Raw genomic sequence first — 18,582 nt, forward strand, 5'->3', positions numbered from 1 at the left:
ACATCAAATTCTCTGTTTCCGGGATTGCTACGGATCACTTTGTACAAACCAACAATTAAGAACTAGTGTGCCAGAAACAGTGCGATTTGCAAAAGGGATCGTATTAACTGACACGTTCCACAGTCCACACGTCAGATACTGTTGCTGGTTATACGTTAATAGCATGTTCTTCTCAAGAAGGAATTTCAAACTGTACAGCTTACCGTTATCTATCATGGTAACGTCAGATAAGCGGCAGTAGGATGTCAGATGGTTTCACCGCACATCAGCCAGTTACATACTTACATAGCTTAGTGTGACCATTCCGGTTCATAAGACTACGACCTATACCAAGGACGACGAGTACCAAAAGACAAAATGGGCCCATGGAGAGGCTGTGCATCCGCGTCAGATGTCAGCAACAAAGGGCTTGGCGTCACCTTTGTCATTCATCAGATGAAGATGAGGAGCTGCTCCTTGATGAACCCTTCAAGGCTGGAAGTGCAGGAATTGCACCTGGAGCTTCAGTTGCAAAAGTAACGTTGGGAGCTTGGGCTTCAAGTGCAGGAACTACAAGTGCAGAAGTTAAAGTGTCTGCCTCGTAGTTGTCGTCGTCAGAAGAGCTGCTACTTGAGGTTGAGGAACCCTCTGGAGCATACATGTCATCACTATCCGAGTTCTCTACCTCATCATTGTAGTTAACAACTCTCCTTTGCCTCTTACCACGGCCCAAATCCACCTTGGGGGTAACTGGCTTAAGAACTCTGAGGTCCTCAACCTTGGGGGAACCCGGCTCTTCATCCTCAACACCATGAGCAAAGCTCACAATGCTCCCAAGATAGCCGTTGTCTTCTTTGGAGCACTTATCCTCAGAACTAGGGTCTAGCTTCAGGAGATTCTCGATCGCCTCGTCGTCATACTGGATTGACATGGCACTGACCTTTTTCCTGTCAATAATTGTCTTGGCTCCATGGAGCAGTATAGACTGTAACTCATCTGCATTTGGCTTCTTGGAAGAGTTCATTAACATATTCTCTATAGCCAACTTTTGCTTGGACTTTTGCAGTATCTTCTCTTCGACTGAACACTTCGTAATGAGCTGGTAAACAACTACTGGTCGGGTCTGTCCGATTCTGTGTGCTCTGGACTGTGCTTGCAAGTCCATAAATGGGTTGAAGTCAGGATCTGAAAACAGGGAATCAGTAATTACTGCACAGAACTGTAGGTGATAAATCTCCATATAAGAAAACGTAGCAGAAGTTACTCACCATATATAATCACTCTATCAGCACCAGGCTGCCAAAGCAGAGTAAACATTGTTAGATCAATGGCACAAATGAGCTTCGGTAATTGCTGGTACAAAAATTACCTGACAAGACTATACGCAAGTTAAAGAAACTAAAATGGACAGTATTAGAACACATACAAGGTCAACGCCAAGACCACCAGCGCGAGTTGACATCAAGAAAATGAATGTCTCACTTTCAGCTCTGTTGTATTCTTTTATGCTTTCCTGTCTTGCTGACAGTGAGGTCTGTCCATCAATGCTGCCAAATACCAATGGACATGGAGTGGACCAAACGAAATTTAGACCTCCATATTATCACAGACCCAAATGCATTGAACATTGAAAGATCCAAGAACCATACCGTGCATATTTGTACCCAAGGTCACAAAGGAAATCCTCAAGGATATCAAGCATCATGGTCATTTGCGAGAAGATCAGCACACGGTTTCCTCTTTCTTTCAGTTTTGGAAGCAACTGCACATCAACAATTTTTACAAATCATTATTCCCCACAAAGTTGAAAGTTTAGCACAAGCTCAGATGGGGTTCGAGATGGGGAACCTTATGAAGCAGCTGAAACTTCCCTGATGCAGCTACGAAAGAAAGGAAAACATCTTCACCTTGTTGTTTAGTTTCCTGTCCTTGAAATAGAAACTGAAAAATATAGTCCCGTAATTAGTTTATTCATGACAACATACGAAGCAAACATCACATCTATACCAAAAGAACAGTTATATGTAATGCACAAATCATCATAGTAATCAGTGATTCATGCTTATACTCCACTGCAAAGGCTCTTTAAGGGAGCACTTGCAACATTTATATTCTACTCACAAATAATTATCAAAATAGGATGTCACAGTTGAGAAACTTTTCGTAGGGGAAACAATCATAACTAGGGATGGAAGTCCCATCTTTTTTGGGTCAACCCAAAACTTGATAAAATGAACTAGAATGGCATGCTACGTAATTGGAAAAGAAAATGAACTAAAATGGCAAACCCAAAAAACGCCAATGGGTACCCACTCAAAACAAAGGACAAGACTATATTCAAGTGAGAATAATTATCATTAAAATATCAACTAGAATTGAAAGAAAACCTACTGGATGATTGCAGCATTTTCTCAGTTGCATAAGTATGTTGTTCAGAGCAAGCTTCTTGCCTGCAGAACTATACACAGTTAGTCTAGATGTAAAACGTGAGTTGTCAAAGACGTTGTAACATCTAAAGCCTAATAGCAAAGAGATCTATAAATTTCACACAAAAATGTCTGTGAGCTCTAATATTAGAAAGCTAAATGAGATGGCATTTTGTACAAAAAGGTAAAAAAATAATATAAGAAAGCTAAATAAGGTGTCATTTTATACAGAAGGTAAATAATAACAACAAGGTGAAGGAGCTCTCAGCAAGTCAATATTGAGCTTGCAGAGTTTCAATGAGACAATGACAAGAATAACCAAAGTTTGCAAAGAAAATGACTGATCCTTTTGTTTAATGAATAATGAAAATCGGGGCTCTCCTTGCATACTATTTGCACATTCCGAAAATTCAGAAGTGGGCAAGCGGCTGCCTGAGTTGGAGCCATCGAATGAGAAAAAAACAGAGCTGGTATAATAGCACATAAAGAGTATTCTCCCTTAGCTAATACATGTGGTTTTGCTCATATAATAGCAGTTACTGTAAGAGAGGGAGAATAGGAGAGAATAATGGCTTGTATTCCTCCAAACCCTAGAAGGGTGAGATCGTTCCTATATATGGACCTCTATACATGGGCTCAATATACACCAACACCCCCCGCAGTCTGAACTACCGGCGCAGCGGTGTTCAAGACTGGACAACAAGAAAGCTAACCCCCCCGGCAGTCTGAACTACCGACGCAGCGGTGTTCAAGACTGGACAAGAAGAAAGTACAAAGGTCAAATACCCCCCGCAGCCACAACTAGCCACCTGCTACGTTGAGGCTGGAGCGAAACTCCGAGAAAGTCGAGGAGGGTAGTAACTTGGTGAAGATGCCAGCAAACTGAGAGGTGGTCGGGACATGGAGTACCCAAACATCGCTGATTGCGACCCTGTCGCGCACGAAGTGCAAGTCAATCTCCATGTACTTTGTCCGCTAATGCTGGACGGGGTTGGTGGAGAGATATACGGCACTGACGTTGTCACAGTAGACGAGCGTGCTCTTGGCGAGCGGGCTGTGGAGCTCCGCCAAGAGCTGTCGTTGCCAGGACGCCTCCGCCACGCCGTTAGCGACAGCACGGTACTCCGCCTCGGCACTGGAGCGGGAGACAACCGGCTGCCGCTTGGACGACCAGGAGACCAGGTTGCCGCCCAGGAAGACGGCGTAGCCGGAAGTGGAGCAACGAGTGTCCGGACAACCAGCCCAGTCAGCGTCGGTGTAGATAACCAGCTCAGCAGAGGACGAGCGGTGAAGCACCAGGCCGAGGTCCACAGCGAGCCTTGTAGCGCTCCAGTGTACCATCAGCGCAATGCTTATGCATCCAGATCCACTTGCCAGTCACCACATTGCAATTAGACGAACGCGGCACGAGGTCCCACGTCTGGTTGACAAAAAGAGCCGCGTACTCCTCTTCCATCGCGCGACGCCAGTGAGGATCCGCCAAGGCGTCGCGAAGAAAGGAGGGTGCCGGAGAGACCCATGGCTCTCCCTCGGTGGCGGAGAGAGTCGCGGCCTGAGACGCCATCCTCCGAGTCACCATGGGATGGATATGCCGAGGATCCCGATGGATGACTGGCGGGTGGTACACCTCCGGCTTGGCTCGAGAGGGAGCCGGAGGAGGCGGCAGCGACAGCTCCGATGTAGGCGTCGCAGGAGCCTCCGGAGCAAGAGGCGGCGCCGATGTCGGCGCCGAACGACGCCGGTACACCTGTACTAGCTGAGCGTACTACTGCGGCGCCAGTGTCGGCGTCGAACGACGCCGGTACACCTACATCGGCTGAGCGTACCGCGCAGGTGCAGGGGAAGGCACCGGGGCCGCGCATGGCGCAGCAGGAGACACCGGGTCCGCTCGCGGCACGACCGGAGGTCCGGGGGCCGTGCGTGGCGCGACCGCGGGCACTGGGGCCGCGCTCGGCGCAGCAGGGATCACCGGAAGCGGTGCCGGTGTGCCGGAAAAAACTGCAGGGAAAGGACAAACAGGTAATGGTGGCTGAACCATCGGATCAGTCGGAAACAGAGACTCCAGCTCGGGATCAGGAGTGGAGGAGGTGGAGTAGGGGAAATCCGACTCGTCAAAGACGACGTGTCGGGAGATCAGGACGCGGCGAGAGGTGAGGTCAAAGCATTGGTACCCCTTGTGGTCAGGGGAGTAACCGAGGAACACACAACGAGTCGAGCGGAGCGCCAACTTGTGAGGAGCAGTGGCGGAGGTGTTAGGGTAACACGCACACCCGAAGACCCGAAGGTGGTCGTAGCGGGGAGGGGTACCGAAAAGAGCATGGTGGGGAGTGGGAGCAGGAGAAGCAATGGACGGAAGACGGTTGAGCAAGTAGATGGCGGTGTGGAGGCTCTCAGCCCAGAAGCGCAGGGGCAGAGAGGCCTGGATCAGAAGGGTGCGCACAACGTCGTTCGTCGTGCGAATCATCCGCTCTGCCTTGCCGTTCCGAGGAGAGGTATACGGACAAAACATACGCAGCTGAACACCCCGAGAGATGAAGAAAGAACGGGAGGTGGAGTTGTCGAACTCCCGCCCGTTGTCACACTGGACGGCCTTAACAGTGAGGCCGAACTGAGTGGACACCCAGGCAAAGAAGTAGAGGAGGGTGGGGAAGGTCTCTGACTTGGCGCGCAAAGGAAACGTCCAAGAATAGTGCGAGAAATCATCGACCACCACCAGATAGTATTTATGACCAGAAAGGCTAAGAACAGGAGAGGTCCACGGGTCACAGTGAACAAGATCAAATGCATGCGTCGCATGCAAAGAAGAAGAAAAGGGGAGCCAAACATGACGACCGAGCTGGCACGCATGGCAGAGGGGCTCAGCAGAAGCCCTAGTATCAGGAACATCGGTACTACGGCTGAACTGAGCCAGAACGTCGCGGCCAAGGTGACCAAGACGGCGGTGCCAGATGGTGGAAGACGGTGTCGCGGCAAAAGCGGCAGACCAAGACGGCTAGGGCGGAGAAGAAGGCGAGAGTGGTGCAGCGGAAGAAGGCGAGAGTGGTCCCGTACTGTCACACCGGAGTAGCGGACGCCGAGAGGCCGAATCATTTACAGTGAGTCCAGAAGAATCAAACTCGATGGAACAAGAATTGTCAGCTGTAAACTGACGAATAGAAAGAAGGTTATGAACCATCTGAGGAGCAACAAGGACATTGGGAAGACAAAAGGAGCCAGGAGAAGAACCCACGGCGGTGACAGGAAGGCAAGATCCGTCACCAATCATGATGGAAGAATGACAAAAGGGGTGTGAGGGTCGGAAAAAAGAGAGGATACCGGCATGTGGGGTGGTGTGGAAGGAGGCACCCGAGTCGGCGATCCACACGGTGCTGACCGGCGGCGTCTGTCCCATGGCACTGAAGGACTGCGCGAACAAGGGAGCAGCAGCAACGAGCATGGCCACCGGCTGGGGCTGAGGACGAGCCCCCCTGAAACGGCCACATCGGGATGCGCCCTGGTCATAGGTTGCTGAAGGATGGCCAGGGCGTACCTCCAGGGCCAGGAGCGAGCCGGAGTCGGGGTCGGAGTGCCCCGACGGCCTCCACCAGTACCACCAGAGGTAGCACCGCCAGCACCACCACCACGTCCGCCCCGACGACGACACCCGCGGCCTCCTCCACTCCCGGTCTGGCCGGGAAGAGGAGCACCAAGGAGGGGGTCGGTCCGGGATCCAGATCCAGAGGACGGAGCTTGGTGGGTCCTGGCAGCGAGGAGGGTCGCGGCGAGAGCAGCTTCGGCCGTAGCAGCGCCGGCGGCGATCGGCTACCCGCTAAAGGCGGCGGCAGCGGCGAACGGCCCATCCGCGGGGGGCATCCCGAACGCAGGCCACGCGCGGCGAGGGAGGCGGCAGCGGCGCCGCTCGTGCCCCCTGCGCCCGCACCCCCTGCAGCAGCAGCGGTCGGCAGCGGGCCGGGAGGAGGTGGAGGCCCGCGCGCGCCGGGCCCCGCGTCGGCGTAGGGTAGCACAGCCAGCCAGCTAGCGGTAGCGGCGGCGGCGGCGGGCGAATCGAGCAAGTTAGGGTCGGCGGCCGGCCCGAGTGCGGCGGCGGCCCCCTGAGGCCACGGTCATGCCATGCCGAGCGCAGGAATGACGACAGGCCACGGCTGCACCACGCCGGGAGCAGAGCCGCACCAGGCCGGGGCAAGGGCGGGAGGCAGCCCGGCGGCCAGGGCTGGGCGGCCGGAACAGAGCCCAAGTGGCCTGCGCCTGCTGCGCCAGAGGCCCCGCCAGATCTTGCAGCAGGGGAGGGCGGAGGGAGGGAGGAGAGGGCAGGGGCGGGAGGACCCGCGCCCCCGGCGGCCGCGCCTAGGGGGGCCGCGCAGCGGGCCGGCACGGCGGCGGCCTGGAGGCAGCCCGGCGGCCAGGGCTGGGCGGCCGGAGTCCCGCCAGATCTTGCAGCAGGGGAGGGAGGAGGAAAGGGAAGGGAAGGAAAGGTCCGGCGGCGCCGGCGGCCGGCTGGCCATGGAGGAGGCGGCGGCGGCGGCCATGAGCTAGGCTGATACCATGTAAGAGAGGGTGAATAGGAGAGAATAATGGCTTGTATTCCTCCAAACCCTAGAAGGGTGGGATATATCGTTCCTATACATGTCCTCTATACATGGGCTCAATATACACCAACAGTTACAAAACATTGTACAACAAGTTGGAGAATCAAGTACTTAGATAAACCAGTAATACCATGTGAAAGTTGAATAGATTACAATAAACCAAAGGGGAAAATGCAAGAGCAAGTATTGCACTGACCATTTCTAATAGCCCCATTCAACTTTGAATAGTTCTTCTCTAAAATATCAATGTAAAGTTCTCTCTGGGAATCTGTCAGCGCACATGGAACTTCTACCCACTTCTTTGTTGGCATGGAATCTGTTAGAACATCAGACTTCATTCTCCTCAACATCCTAGCAAAACAAACACGTATGAACTAAGAACCAACATCCAACCAATGAACTGGACAGCATTTCCTAATAAAGATGAAAAATACCTAGGCTTTAAAATATCATGAATCCGAGCAATTTTCTCTTCCATACTCAACTTGTTTCCAGATTCAATATTTGTGAACAGGCCATCAGCATTGGGATCAGAAAACTCATCTGGATCGATATAATGAAGTAATGAAAATAGCTCCAGCATATTGTTCTGCAATGGTGTTCCCTGTGACATGAGGTACATTACGTGAATTTTATGTTCACCTTTGAAAATGAAACCAGAAGCCTCCCATCCAGGAACAAAAAGACGGACAACATGAGAAGTTGCATTCCTTTTCAGAACAATTCATCAATGATTCCACATCTCAGTGAAGTTCCATAGTCCATAATTCAGATAAAAACTTTGAAGACTTGATTAAAAAGCCTATGAAGAATTGATTGATATTATTGAAAATAATTCGTAAAAGTAGATTTTTCATAATCCCAAACACAATTAAGATTGCCTAAAACTTACAGTTACCTTAACTACTATCAAGCTTTCTTGGGCAGTAACAAGCTCAGTTCTAGGTAGGTCTACCAATGATATTTAAAAATTAGCTGTGAAACAACAAAATTGGCAACATGCCACAGAACTCACTTTCTAAAGCTCAAGAAACCTGCATAGAATGAACAAGACTTACTGTAAGTAGCAAGCGAAATTCAGAACTGTAACGTTTTAGGCAAGTTGCGAGGTTGCAATCAAGCTTTTTCATTCTGTGAGCTTCGTCAACTGAAATGAAAACAAGGAATCGCACAAGCATTATACATCAATAGGAGACGTTTAAGCACTAGATGACCCAAACACAGCTATATCAGAAAAACTTACTGACAATTGCAGACCACTGGAACTTCTGCAAAACTGATTTATCAATTTGGACAAATTCATAGCTTGTCACTATAGCATCAAATAAAACCCTCTCTTCAGAAGAGTACATTTCATAAGCTTGAATGCACTTTCTGGAGTCCTTGTCTCCTTGATAAACAATAACATTCAGATCAACTCCCCAGCGCCCAAATTCCTATTCAAGGCCAGTCATAAATTTCTTTAAGAAAATACATCCGTCAGACTGTAAATACGGTATAAATATAACACATAAGATGGATATATTTTGCCCGTCAATAATAATTATCAACTAGGATTGATGCAATGGTATTTCAAGAAACAAAAAATTTACCATATTGCAAAGCGAATAAATTCCTGCACCTTTCCTGACAAAACACTAAGGATAACATGACAAGATTACATAAGGATCTACATACCTTTTCCCATTGCAATAGAATGCTCTTTGGAGCAAGAACTAGTGCAGGAAATGCCGTGAGCCTTTCCTTAATAATGTGATTGAGAAAGCAAACAACTTGCACAGTTTTGCCAAGACCCATTTCATCTGCCATTACAAAGATATTTACCATGATTCCAGTGTTTAGTAAAATAAGAAAGAATATAGTTATCAGTTTTGTGATCGGGTATGTTCAGCAATAATTGATTATCAAGACTTGTAAAGTGGGCAACATATTAGGTGCCTGCCTCCATGGTGAAATTATGCAATCCAGCTCCACTTTGGGCTCAAAAACAATGACATATCAAGAAGAAAATGATGCTTTAGTGATCTGGGCTGGGTATTAGCAAGCAACCACAGCACTTGGAATGTTACTGCAGAAGCCACAGCCACATGCAAGTTAGTCGGTCTAATAGTTTGCTTGTTAGCTAAGCAATAAAGTTTAGAGGTATTTCTTAGGACTGGTTCAATAAAAGATGAGCTGGCACATTCTATTGAACCAAGATTAAGCATTCACCCTAGCTGGGCCGTGGACATAGGCTCCAGGCGGTCCTCCCTCCCTCAAGCTATTGGGTGTGAGTGCGACAGGTTTGCAGCACCCTTTAATATATTAACTTGATGACCATTATGTGCTTAGAGAGTTAAAAAAATAGAACAGTTTGCTGTAAATATAGTTTGTCTGTTTCTTTTAACCTTCTGGCTTTTATCATAATTCTCATTTTCATCTGGAACCAGACAGCAGGCCACTAGAAACTTGTGTTTCTTGAAGTTTAATAGTGATTAAAAAAGAACATACAAGTACAAAGCATGAGATGCATTACAGTCTTACAGCTCACGAACTATGATAGTTATAATGAAACTTAAGTACGAAGGGAACCATGCATAACAGCCTTAGGGTTCATGAACGTACCAGCAAGAATAACGTTCCTCCTAGCTTTGAAGTTATCAAATATCCATTGCAAACCTTGCTGCTGGTAGCCGTATAAAGCACCATTGTGGACCTCTTCCGTAATCACCCCTTTTAGGCATACTGGGCTGACACAATCAATTCTTTTTAAAGCACTGTGATGCCTTTCAACAAGCTTGGAAATGGCAGCCTGCAAACCTTCCGTGCAACAGGACTCCCATGTAGCCTCAGAATAATCAAGGCCTTTCCACTTCACAAGAAACTCATAATCCTGGAAGTCTTTGTTATCCTGAATGGTAGTCAAGATGTCACATGTAGTATCACAACCAGACTTCCTCCGACAAGCGATGGCACGATCTACTTCGAACCACTCAGGTTTCCGTTGATCCTCTACATAAACCTCTTTAAGCAAGCTGTCACAGACAGAATTATTAGAAACAGAAATTAAAAAAAAGGGAAATAGTGTTTGTTCATGACACATTATAAGGAAAAAGGTGGTTTTTAAAATACAACAAGAATCCGCCAGTATTATCATTCAGAATTTTGCAACCACAAATAATTCAAGAATGTGTTCAGCTATATTAAAAAAAATGTTTTAACTCAAAACATACAATAAGTCAATATTATAATCCGAATAAAAGATTTAAACGGTACCTACATATAATAAGCCTCACCTATTTTCTATTGACTGTTTGCCAATGGTGTACATGATTTCTAGTGAATCAGTGAATAAAAGTTCATGGCATATATGGTTGCACTAAAATAACAAGAGCAATTATAAAATTGTGGATGACTTAAGTGCCCAACACTTACATGCTCTTTTTCAGATAGCTCTGCACTCGTATGCGATCAAAAACTTGAAGCCATTCAAGTGGAACCTGAAGCAAGTGGAAGTAATTTTTTCTCAACGTATGATTATCAGAATGTTCATGGCGATTCCCCTTGATAATGCTCTAAAGAATCATGGCATGACATTCTATTTTATGAGCATTTAGATACCCATAAATAATACACAACTTAAACAATTCCAACTCTTGTGTGGGCAAAAGTTAAAGGTGCATCCATACTAGCAACATTTTTTTACAAGAATACAAATGAAACAAGGTTTAATTTAACAGCACCAATATGCACTTGTATGACAAGTAGTGTCCGGCTGCTAATGTCAATTCACATTTCCTAAACCATGAAATATTCATATCCTGGACTCTGCACTATGAGGTGCACACTGCCTTCTACTAATTAGCAACTATCTGGATAAAGCTTTCCTGCCAACCAGCTTCCTTTTATTTTAGTAAAAAAATATTGAAATTAAATCACTAACTGGGATGCCAATGCAGCTGCTTAAAAATCGTATTTACATTAAGAGAAACGGTAAAGCATACCCAACAGTCATGATGATGAGAAAGTGAATGCCATTTTACAAGGAATTGATATTGGAAACCAGATTCCTGAATGGCCAGCATTCTGTGTCCTACATATCTTTGTATCTTTTTGATCAAATTCTCTTCTGCTGCCCTTGCCGATGAATTTTGATTGATTTTACACAAAGAACATTCAGATGTTCTTACACCATCTTGCAACAGAGGATCTTGGCAGAATGTGTGGAAGCTGCCAGAACAATTAGAATTCTGGCACTGAATGATATGAGAGCTGGCAGTTCCACTCTGGGAGGAGAGCAAAATATCCAAAACTAGGTGTTACATATAAGGATATGGTAATGAGGCATAAAAAAAGGACAAGGTTGGCATACCTTACAAATCGAGCAAATTGGTCCATGAGAAGATCTTTTGCTAGACTTTACAGAATTGCGTAGTAATTCATTATCTGAAATAAGCAAGCTATTAGTAAACATAAAAGGCATTTTAATGATCAGCAGGCCACAAGCATCTGGTGTTTCAGGCAAGTTATTAATCAGAATAAGATGTACTGGGATATTCATGATTGCCAGCCTGCACACGAGCAAAACTGAAATCTTCAAAAAAAATGAAGAAAGTTAATAGTAGCATCCTTTCAGTTTAATGTTTGGATGTTACTCCAAAGATTGGTATAAAGCACATACAATACAAGCATAAGCAAAAAAGATATGATATGATTGTGTTTTGGTTTTCTGTACTTCATAAACTCACACTTCACAAGGGCAGGTAACAAACTTTTGACTGTTAGAGAGTTGGATGGTTATTACCTGAAGATGAAGATGAAGATGTTGATAGCATTGACGAAGAAGCTTTGCTGCAGCTCTCCTACAAAAGAAGAGGAAAAATTCTTCAGTGTTTCTGAAGAAAGACTATTTATCACTTTATCAGGAAGGTATAGACTAGTTATTTAATATGTTTACATACATCAGAAATGTGATCCACTTTCTGTTTCTCCTGTAGTCGCTTTGACATTCTTCTGCATTGAATTGCCTTCCCATAATCTGTGAGAGGATCTCATAAAGTTAATGTAAAATGCAGCTGGATTATGTTAGCTCATTTGTATTTCAATCAAATGTGACATAAGTAAAGCAACTGCCACAAAATCAAGTGAACAAACTGACACAAAATCTAGTAAAGCAGATTAACAATGCCAATTCCCAAAAAATAGTGTCAAGAGGACAAGCTGCACAGTGCATCAAAAAGAAGCAAACATCTCTTATTAAATTGCTTCCCTGATCTCAAAAATGAAAGAACCTTAAACCAAACCATATCCACTTACAATTTACGGTATCACTGTCATCTCCATCATCATTTGGCCTAGATCGAGTTTCCAATTTGTAGCGCTTTGATCTTCGACGGGGTGCAAAATTGTCTTTATCTGCATAGCATAGACTTAGAATTGTGTGCACATGCATACTGGTGGTCTCTAGGTAACCAAGGGATAACTTTCATCTTACCATCATCAGAGCTGCTCCTCCCTGTATCCTCATCTTCACTCACCTCACCACTGGCAGATTCAGATGTATATTTCCTTTGGAGGCGCTTTGTCCTTTTTGGAACTAACCTCCTCTTCTCTGAAAACAGACATTTTCATACTAAGCCATCAATCTTTATATAAAATCAGATGAAAGGCAGCTTGATTGTCCAAACTTACCATCCTCTGAGCTACTATGGCTGTCCTCAAATATGTCACTGTCAGTATCCCCACCATCCAAGTCTTGAATCCCAATTAGTTTAGCCTGTAGGCACTTAGATCTTCTATTCTGACCAAGTTCTTGGCCATCTGACATTAAAAAGAGTAAACTGATAATGTGAGCCAAAATGAAAACAAAACACACTTATAAATGATCATCCTAACTTTATGCATGTGGAACTAAAATTTAGCACTAACCATCCCTAGCAGAACTCTGGTCGATCTCCTTCACCACCTTAGCCCCACTCTCTACCACACCATTAGAAATATCCTTTAATGTCTGGCAGACCTTCAAACTCCCGCAGGGAGCTAAGTTGTCTGGACCTCAAAAAAAAAAAGGAAACCTTTTAATGAACACCAAACCAGACAGCTCGGAGCATTGGATGGCATCCACGAAATAGAGTGATCCAATTTTTTATCAGATAACAACCTTCAGTGTCACTATCCTTGACGTCCGCAGCAACATGTTCCTTGGCGTCTGCAGCGTTGCTCTCCACTGTTTGCTTTCTAAGACGCCTCAGATTCCTTGTAGGGGTTGGCTCCCCACCATATGCACAATCTGAAAGTCGCAGTCAGTAAAAAATCTAGAACCCACAGCAACATCATGGGCTTCAGGTTCCAATCTCACCTTCCTCGGTGTCCTCGCGTGAGAGTGCATCCAAGCCAGCTTCCACGGTGTGCTCCGCGCTTGTGATTTCTTTAGTTTGCCTCTTCATCGGTGGAGAACACTCATCTCGATCTGAAAAAATAAATATGGGTACGAACACATCAGTTTTCTGATCCTTAACGAAAATGAGGAAACGGCATTGAATATCTGAGACCGTAGTCAACAAAACATTCGTCCAACGAGCACCCCAACAAAAACCCCACCCCACCCGAAGAGAACGGTTAAAATGGCGGGGGTTCGTTTCCGATCTTGCGCAAAACCTATTACTGCTCCTGCACGAAAGTGCAGTTTACTTCCGATCCAATCCCCAAAAGTAAAAAACCCTCCAAAATCCTAAAATGTTCCGACCTAACGACCTCCTACCTCAGTGTCCCAGCAATCCAGCGCTCCAAACCAAATGCCCCAAAAATGGCCAGAAAAGTAACAATCCATGGCAAAGAAAACGATCGGACTACTCACCGTCGCCGAGGTCGACCACCTCGGAGTCCACGTCGCGCTTGCGCCGCGTCCCCGCGCCGCCGCCGCCGGCGGCGGCACCTCGTCCTCGTCCTCCTCGCCCCCGGCCGCGCCTCCCGCCTTTCGCCGATGACCGCGCGGGCGCCATCGGGAAGCGCGTAGTGGAGTAGGGTTCTTCGCGAACGAGGAAGGCCGGTGGGTGTCGATTTGTGGGGGGGACAGACGTGGGGGTGGGTTTATAGCGGGCTCACGGTTGCGGCGGAGAGAATGGCGGGAGGTCCACGAGGCCAGCACTGGCAGATGGACGCGGCGTATGCTTGTGGGAATCTGACGTGTGGGCCCCGAACGGCGGACCTTGCTGTGGTTTCTCGTGGGGCTCGTCCACGGGAGTGGCGCGTGGGCGGGAAGGCGAAGAGGTTGGGAGGCTTTGGGGGCGCGCGGGGATGCGTGTACGGAGATCGTGCGGCGAGGCTTTCTGCTGACCGTCCGTTTGAAATGCGGTCAGTTGGATCCATACCACTCCAATTTCTTGAAATTGAATTTCATGTTGAAAATCACGCTATTGAGTGGCGTGATTTTCAATATAACACCCAATTTCACAGAGTTGTGGTGGCATGAATCGAATTTTCCCTTTGAAATGCGGACGAGTGTTTTTCCACTCGGGGTGTGTTTAGATGCCCAAAAACCACCTAAAATCCAAATTTTTCATCACATCTCCATCACACCGAAACATTAAATATAACAAATGACTCATGCATGGAGTACTAAATGTAGGTAAATAAAAAAACTAATTGCATAATTTCGATGTACGTTGCGAGACGAATCTTTTGAGTCTAGTTAGATCATAGTAGGACAATATTTATCACAAACAAACAAAAAGTGCTACAGTATCCTATGTGCCTTTTCGCATCCACCCTTCCCTCCATCAAAACACAGCCTCGGTAGATCTTTTGTGGTCAGCGCTGCTCGAGCTTCCCGGAGGCGTACTTCCCGGAGGGGCGGCCATGGCGGGCGGCGTCGCTAGACATGGCCCCCGCACGACCGACCGACTCTCTCAAGCAGCCCCGCTGCCGTGGCCTGCCCACCAGCGTGCGCCGTCTTCCCCGGAGCAATGGGTCACTGGGGCTTCCTTAGCCCCCACCGCGACCTCCCCTGGCTAGCTACTCCTGCTGTGCTCCTTTACAATGGCGAGAGGGGAGAGACAAGGGAGCGATGGGAGAGAGAGAAAGGCGTAGGAGATGAGAATGCCTGGATGGATGAGAACAACCGAAGAGATAAAGATACAGTGCTCTGTAAAAAAAAAGAAGCCTTGACAGGAAGTGAGCTCCCGTGCAGCATGTTAAAAAATAATATTGTAATTCATTCCTCTATTTTCTAATTCTTTGTTCCAAATAGGCCCTAAGAAGGAAAGAAAAAAGGAATATAGAAAAAAGACAAGGGTAGCATAGTCATTTAATATTTTTTGTGTATATTAAACAATTAGGAGGGGCTGTTTTGCCAAATATTTTTCAAAACGGCTTTAGTTCTACTAGAAAAGTCGCTCCACCAAAAAAGCCGGAGTCATTTTTAAGGAGCCGAAGCCCTCCCAAACAGACCCGAATTGTTTCACTTATGACGGACCCGCTCCACCAAAGAAGCCGAAGCCATTTTTGACATGTATGGTAATAAAAAGGATGGTATAACGTCAAAGCTCAAAGGATGGTAAAATGGACCCGAATAAATGCAAAGAATACTCAAATTTCAATCATCATCATCTATTGCATTTATTCCATCTAAATTTTAAATATAATATCCAATCACAAAAGTGTAACTTTGAGATTGTGCAAAGGTAACAATTTCAACCTTACACTTAAAAAGTACTAATCTTGAATAGCTAAAAACTATATATAGTATGTGTCAGCATTTAGTTTCATGATGGCATGACGCTATACGCTTTCCATACGTTTTAGGAAAACAACATGGCAAACAGTGGTGATCACTAGCTATAACATATTTGGAATATGTCACCACAGTCGCTTTATTGTTCCGCATGAGTAGACGTGTTGAACTTGTGATCCGTGAGTTGGATTTCTCGGAGGAATCCATCGCCGAGTGCAAGTATTATGTGGACTTTTGTAGGTAACACACGTGCACGGAGTATTACGCTTTAAAGCGAAATCGATCCATCTCAAATGGAAAAGGAGAGGAAGAAGACAACATCTAGCTTCTTATTCCAAATATTAAAAAAATGCTAGTTAATGTTCGAGACTCCTAGTATGGAAAAAAATACAATAAGTCTGCTCAAACTATCTCTACCAGGTACGAGTCTAAACTCCTAGATCAAATCTATCCATCACTATTTTTTCATAATATAGCACTTCGGTGAAGAGAAAATATAATTGCTCACACCATTTTTTTTAGATTACACAGTACAATACAAACAACGCAGGCACTCACAACACATGCACACTCACACAAACACACGTACGCACTACACAAATCTAACTCTTTTTCGCTGCAACCAACTAATATTATTTTTCTCTCACACCAAATCAGCACCAGCCAGCCAGCAGTACTTTTATCTCATAATAAATAAGCACCAGTCACCAGCCACAACCAACCGAACAGATATTGCTCACACACTTGACCATTGAAAATAAACGACACTTCCAACACTTGCCATATAAAATATAACCACCATTCCCATTCTGCCTCATACCAAAAAAACCAGGGTTTTTTTTCGGTGCGTGCGTACGCATTATGTTTTTCTAGAGCCGACCTAGATCAGTCTCTCGACAGTCACTACAAAATATTATACAGCATCATGAACACGTCTTTGATGCCAAATTGCCATCCATCCATTCGACATAAAAGTCTCTGTGGCTCATTCACCGCTGACATAAAAAAAAAAACTCTCAAATAATTTTTTTTCGAACCAACGAACCAAATGACACCCAACTTCGGCGTAAACGAGAAAAAAAACAGAATCCTCTTCCCAATTCCTGCCCGTGGAGGAGGACTGGAGGACCGGAGCAAGGAAGTCAGGGCCTGTTTGGCTCCAGTACTTTTTCCAAAAGTCCCTATCACATCAAAAGGAATCTTACTATTTTATATTATTAAATAAAATCTGTTTATAAATGTTTTTTGACAGCTGAGTGCTTTTTCGCGAGACGAATCTAATGAGCCTAATTAATTCATAATTTGCTACAGTGATGCTACAGTAACCATTCGCTAATCATAGATTAAGATACATCATTAGATTCGTCTCTCAGTTTAGCCCCAGGGTTCTGCAGTTAGTTTTATAATTAATATTTATTTAATACTTCTAAATACTAAAAAGTCCCTGGGACTTTTTTAAAGTCCCTGTTTCTAAACAACCCCTCAATTGCATCCTTGCAGGGGAAGCCTCCTTGTGACCCGCGGTGGCCCCCACAAGTCCTCAAAAGTCCTACCAGGCCCCACTTTCAGAATGTCAGGCTCACTCCGCGTTATAAAGGCCCCATTTGGTTTGGAGTAAGAAAATCTGGAGAGCGAACGTGAAGATCTTTTTATTGATCAAATAATAAGATAATAGATTTTTGAAATAATAAAGACAACAGGTTCTAAAAAAATAATGAAGACAACAATGAAATTTTATCAATTTTGACCGCTAATTACGGTGTAAAATAAAGTCGGTTTACAAAATTAACTCCAGAACTTTTGCGTTAGGAACGCTGAAGAATCTAATGAGATATTTGACCGCGTGATTAGATAATTACTGTACCATCACTGTAGCCAATCGTCGATTAATTATCATCATTAGGTTCGTCGCGAAAAGTTACACCTATCTCTAAAAAAATTTCACAAATAAACTTTATTTAGTACTCCATGCATACGAAATTCTGCTATCGAAAAACATACGCGCACTGTTCGTAGAATTAGAATTCTACTGGACCGATCCAAAGTTCCAAACACGGCCAAAACACCCTTGTGCCCGGCCGCGCCTTGGTTCCTGCCCCGCACCCCCTCCATTTGACGAAACGGCGGCGCCGAGCAGTGAGCACTCCCTTCCTCTCTTCCCTGCGTCCTCTCCTCCCTGGCTCCCCATCCTCCATTTCGTAAAGATCTTTGATCCCAAAAACCTCGCTGTATCTGTTCAGCTTCACCGATTGAGCCCTAGGTTCTGATCGACTTGTCTCGCGCTATGGTTCCAGGGTGTTTTTTTGTCCGATTTTCCGGTGATTTGGGTGGGTTATTGAGTCCGTAGCGTGGCTTGCGTGGAGATGGGGATCTAAGCTTGAGTGTAGGCGACCTGCACACCTAGGTATGGGTAGAACGGTTGAGATGTTGTGTCTGATAGGTTTAATTCTAAGTGGACATGGTTTAGTAATCACACGGTCATTTTAGGGGTATGTGTGTGTGATGCAAGTTTTGGTTCTTTAGTTTTGAGTTGATCTGGGTGTGAAACCAATCTTCATCCGGTACTTTTGACTATAGGCGTGGAATCAGTCGATGTAGCCGTGTGCTTTTAGGGTACCGTTTTGCTTCCATTGTTTATGGCAGGTTTTTTGATTCAACGGTTTCTATCTATAATCAATTAAGCTTTCAATGGCACTGTCTTAGAATGCGTCTGTGTGACTCGTGTTCTAACGATGATAGTTCTAATAATTTGAGTTCAAGAGTACAAGTCAGATACTTTGATTTGGCTTGTCTGTTGGCTTTGACGTTTTAATTAGGACCGTGCAATGATTTCAGCTAGCAAATTTAGAAATGTCTTATTTTGAGGTTCCTCCTCTTCCAT

General features: G+C 45.5%; 1 protein-coding gene across 2 annotated transcripts; it reads right to left on the reverse strand.

Annotated features, from left to right (window-relative positions):
• Positions 1-131: 131 nt before the first annotated feature.
• LOC120708871 (CHD3-type chromatin-remodeling factor PICKLE-like) lies at positions 132-13,986 on the reverse strand. 2 transcript variants are annotated; one of them, XM_039994293.1, is made up of 24 exons: positions 13,827-13,986; positions 13,329-13,439; positions 13,131-13,259; positions 12,899-13,018; positions 12,662-12,790; positions 12,465-12,581; positions 12,287-12,385; positions 11,932-12,008; positions 11,775-11,832; positions 11,343-11,416; positions 10,975-11,256; positions 10,406-10,470; positions 9,596-10,005; positions 8,669-8,793; positions 8,235-8,427; positions 8,050-8,138; positions 7,426-7,595; positions 7,188-7,342; positions 2,371-2,429; positions 1,828-1,920; positions 1,629-1,741; positions 1,406-1,526; positions 1,248-1,275; positions 132-1,164 (listed from the first exon to the last, which is right to left on the reverse strand). In XM_039994293.1, the coding sequence occupies exons 1-24, from the start codon at positions 13,969-13,971 to the stop codon at positions 425-427; spliced, it is 3,702 nt and encodes a 1,233-aa protein (XP_039850227.1). In that variant the 5' UTR covers positions 13,972-13,986; the 3' UTR covers positions 132-424. The 2 variants fall into 2 exon arrangements, with proteins under 2 accessions (XP_039850227.1, XP_039850226.1); XM_039994292.1 differs by having other exon boundaries at positions 12,899-13,024.
• Positions 13,987-18,582: the final 4,596 nt, after the last annotated feature.

Source organism: Panicum virgatum, chromosome 5K (assembly GCF_016808335.1).
Source record: "Panicum virgatum strain AP13 chromosome 5K, P.virgatum_v5, whole genome shotgun sequence".
Classification (NCBI taxonomy): domain Eukaryota; kingdom Viridiplantae; phylum Streptophyta; class Magnoliopsida; order Poales; family Poaceae; genus Panicum; species Panicum virgatum.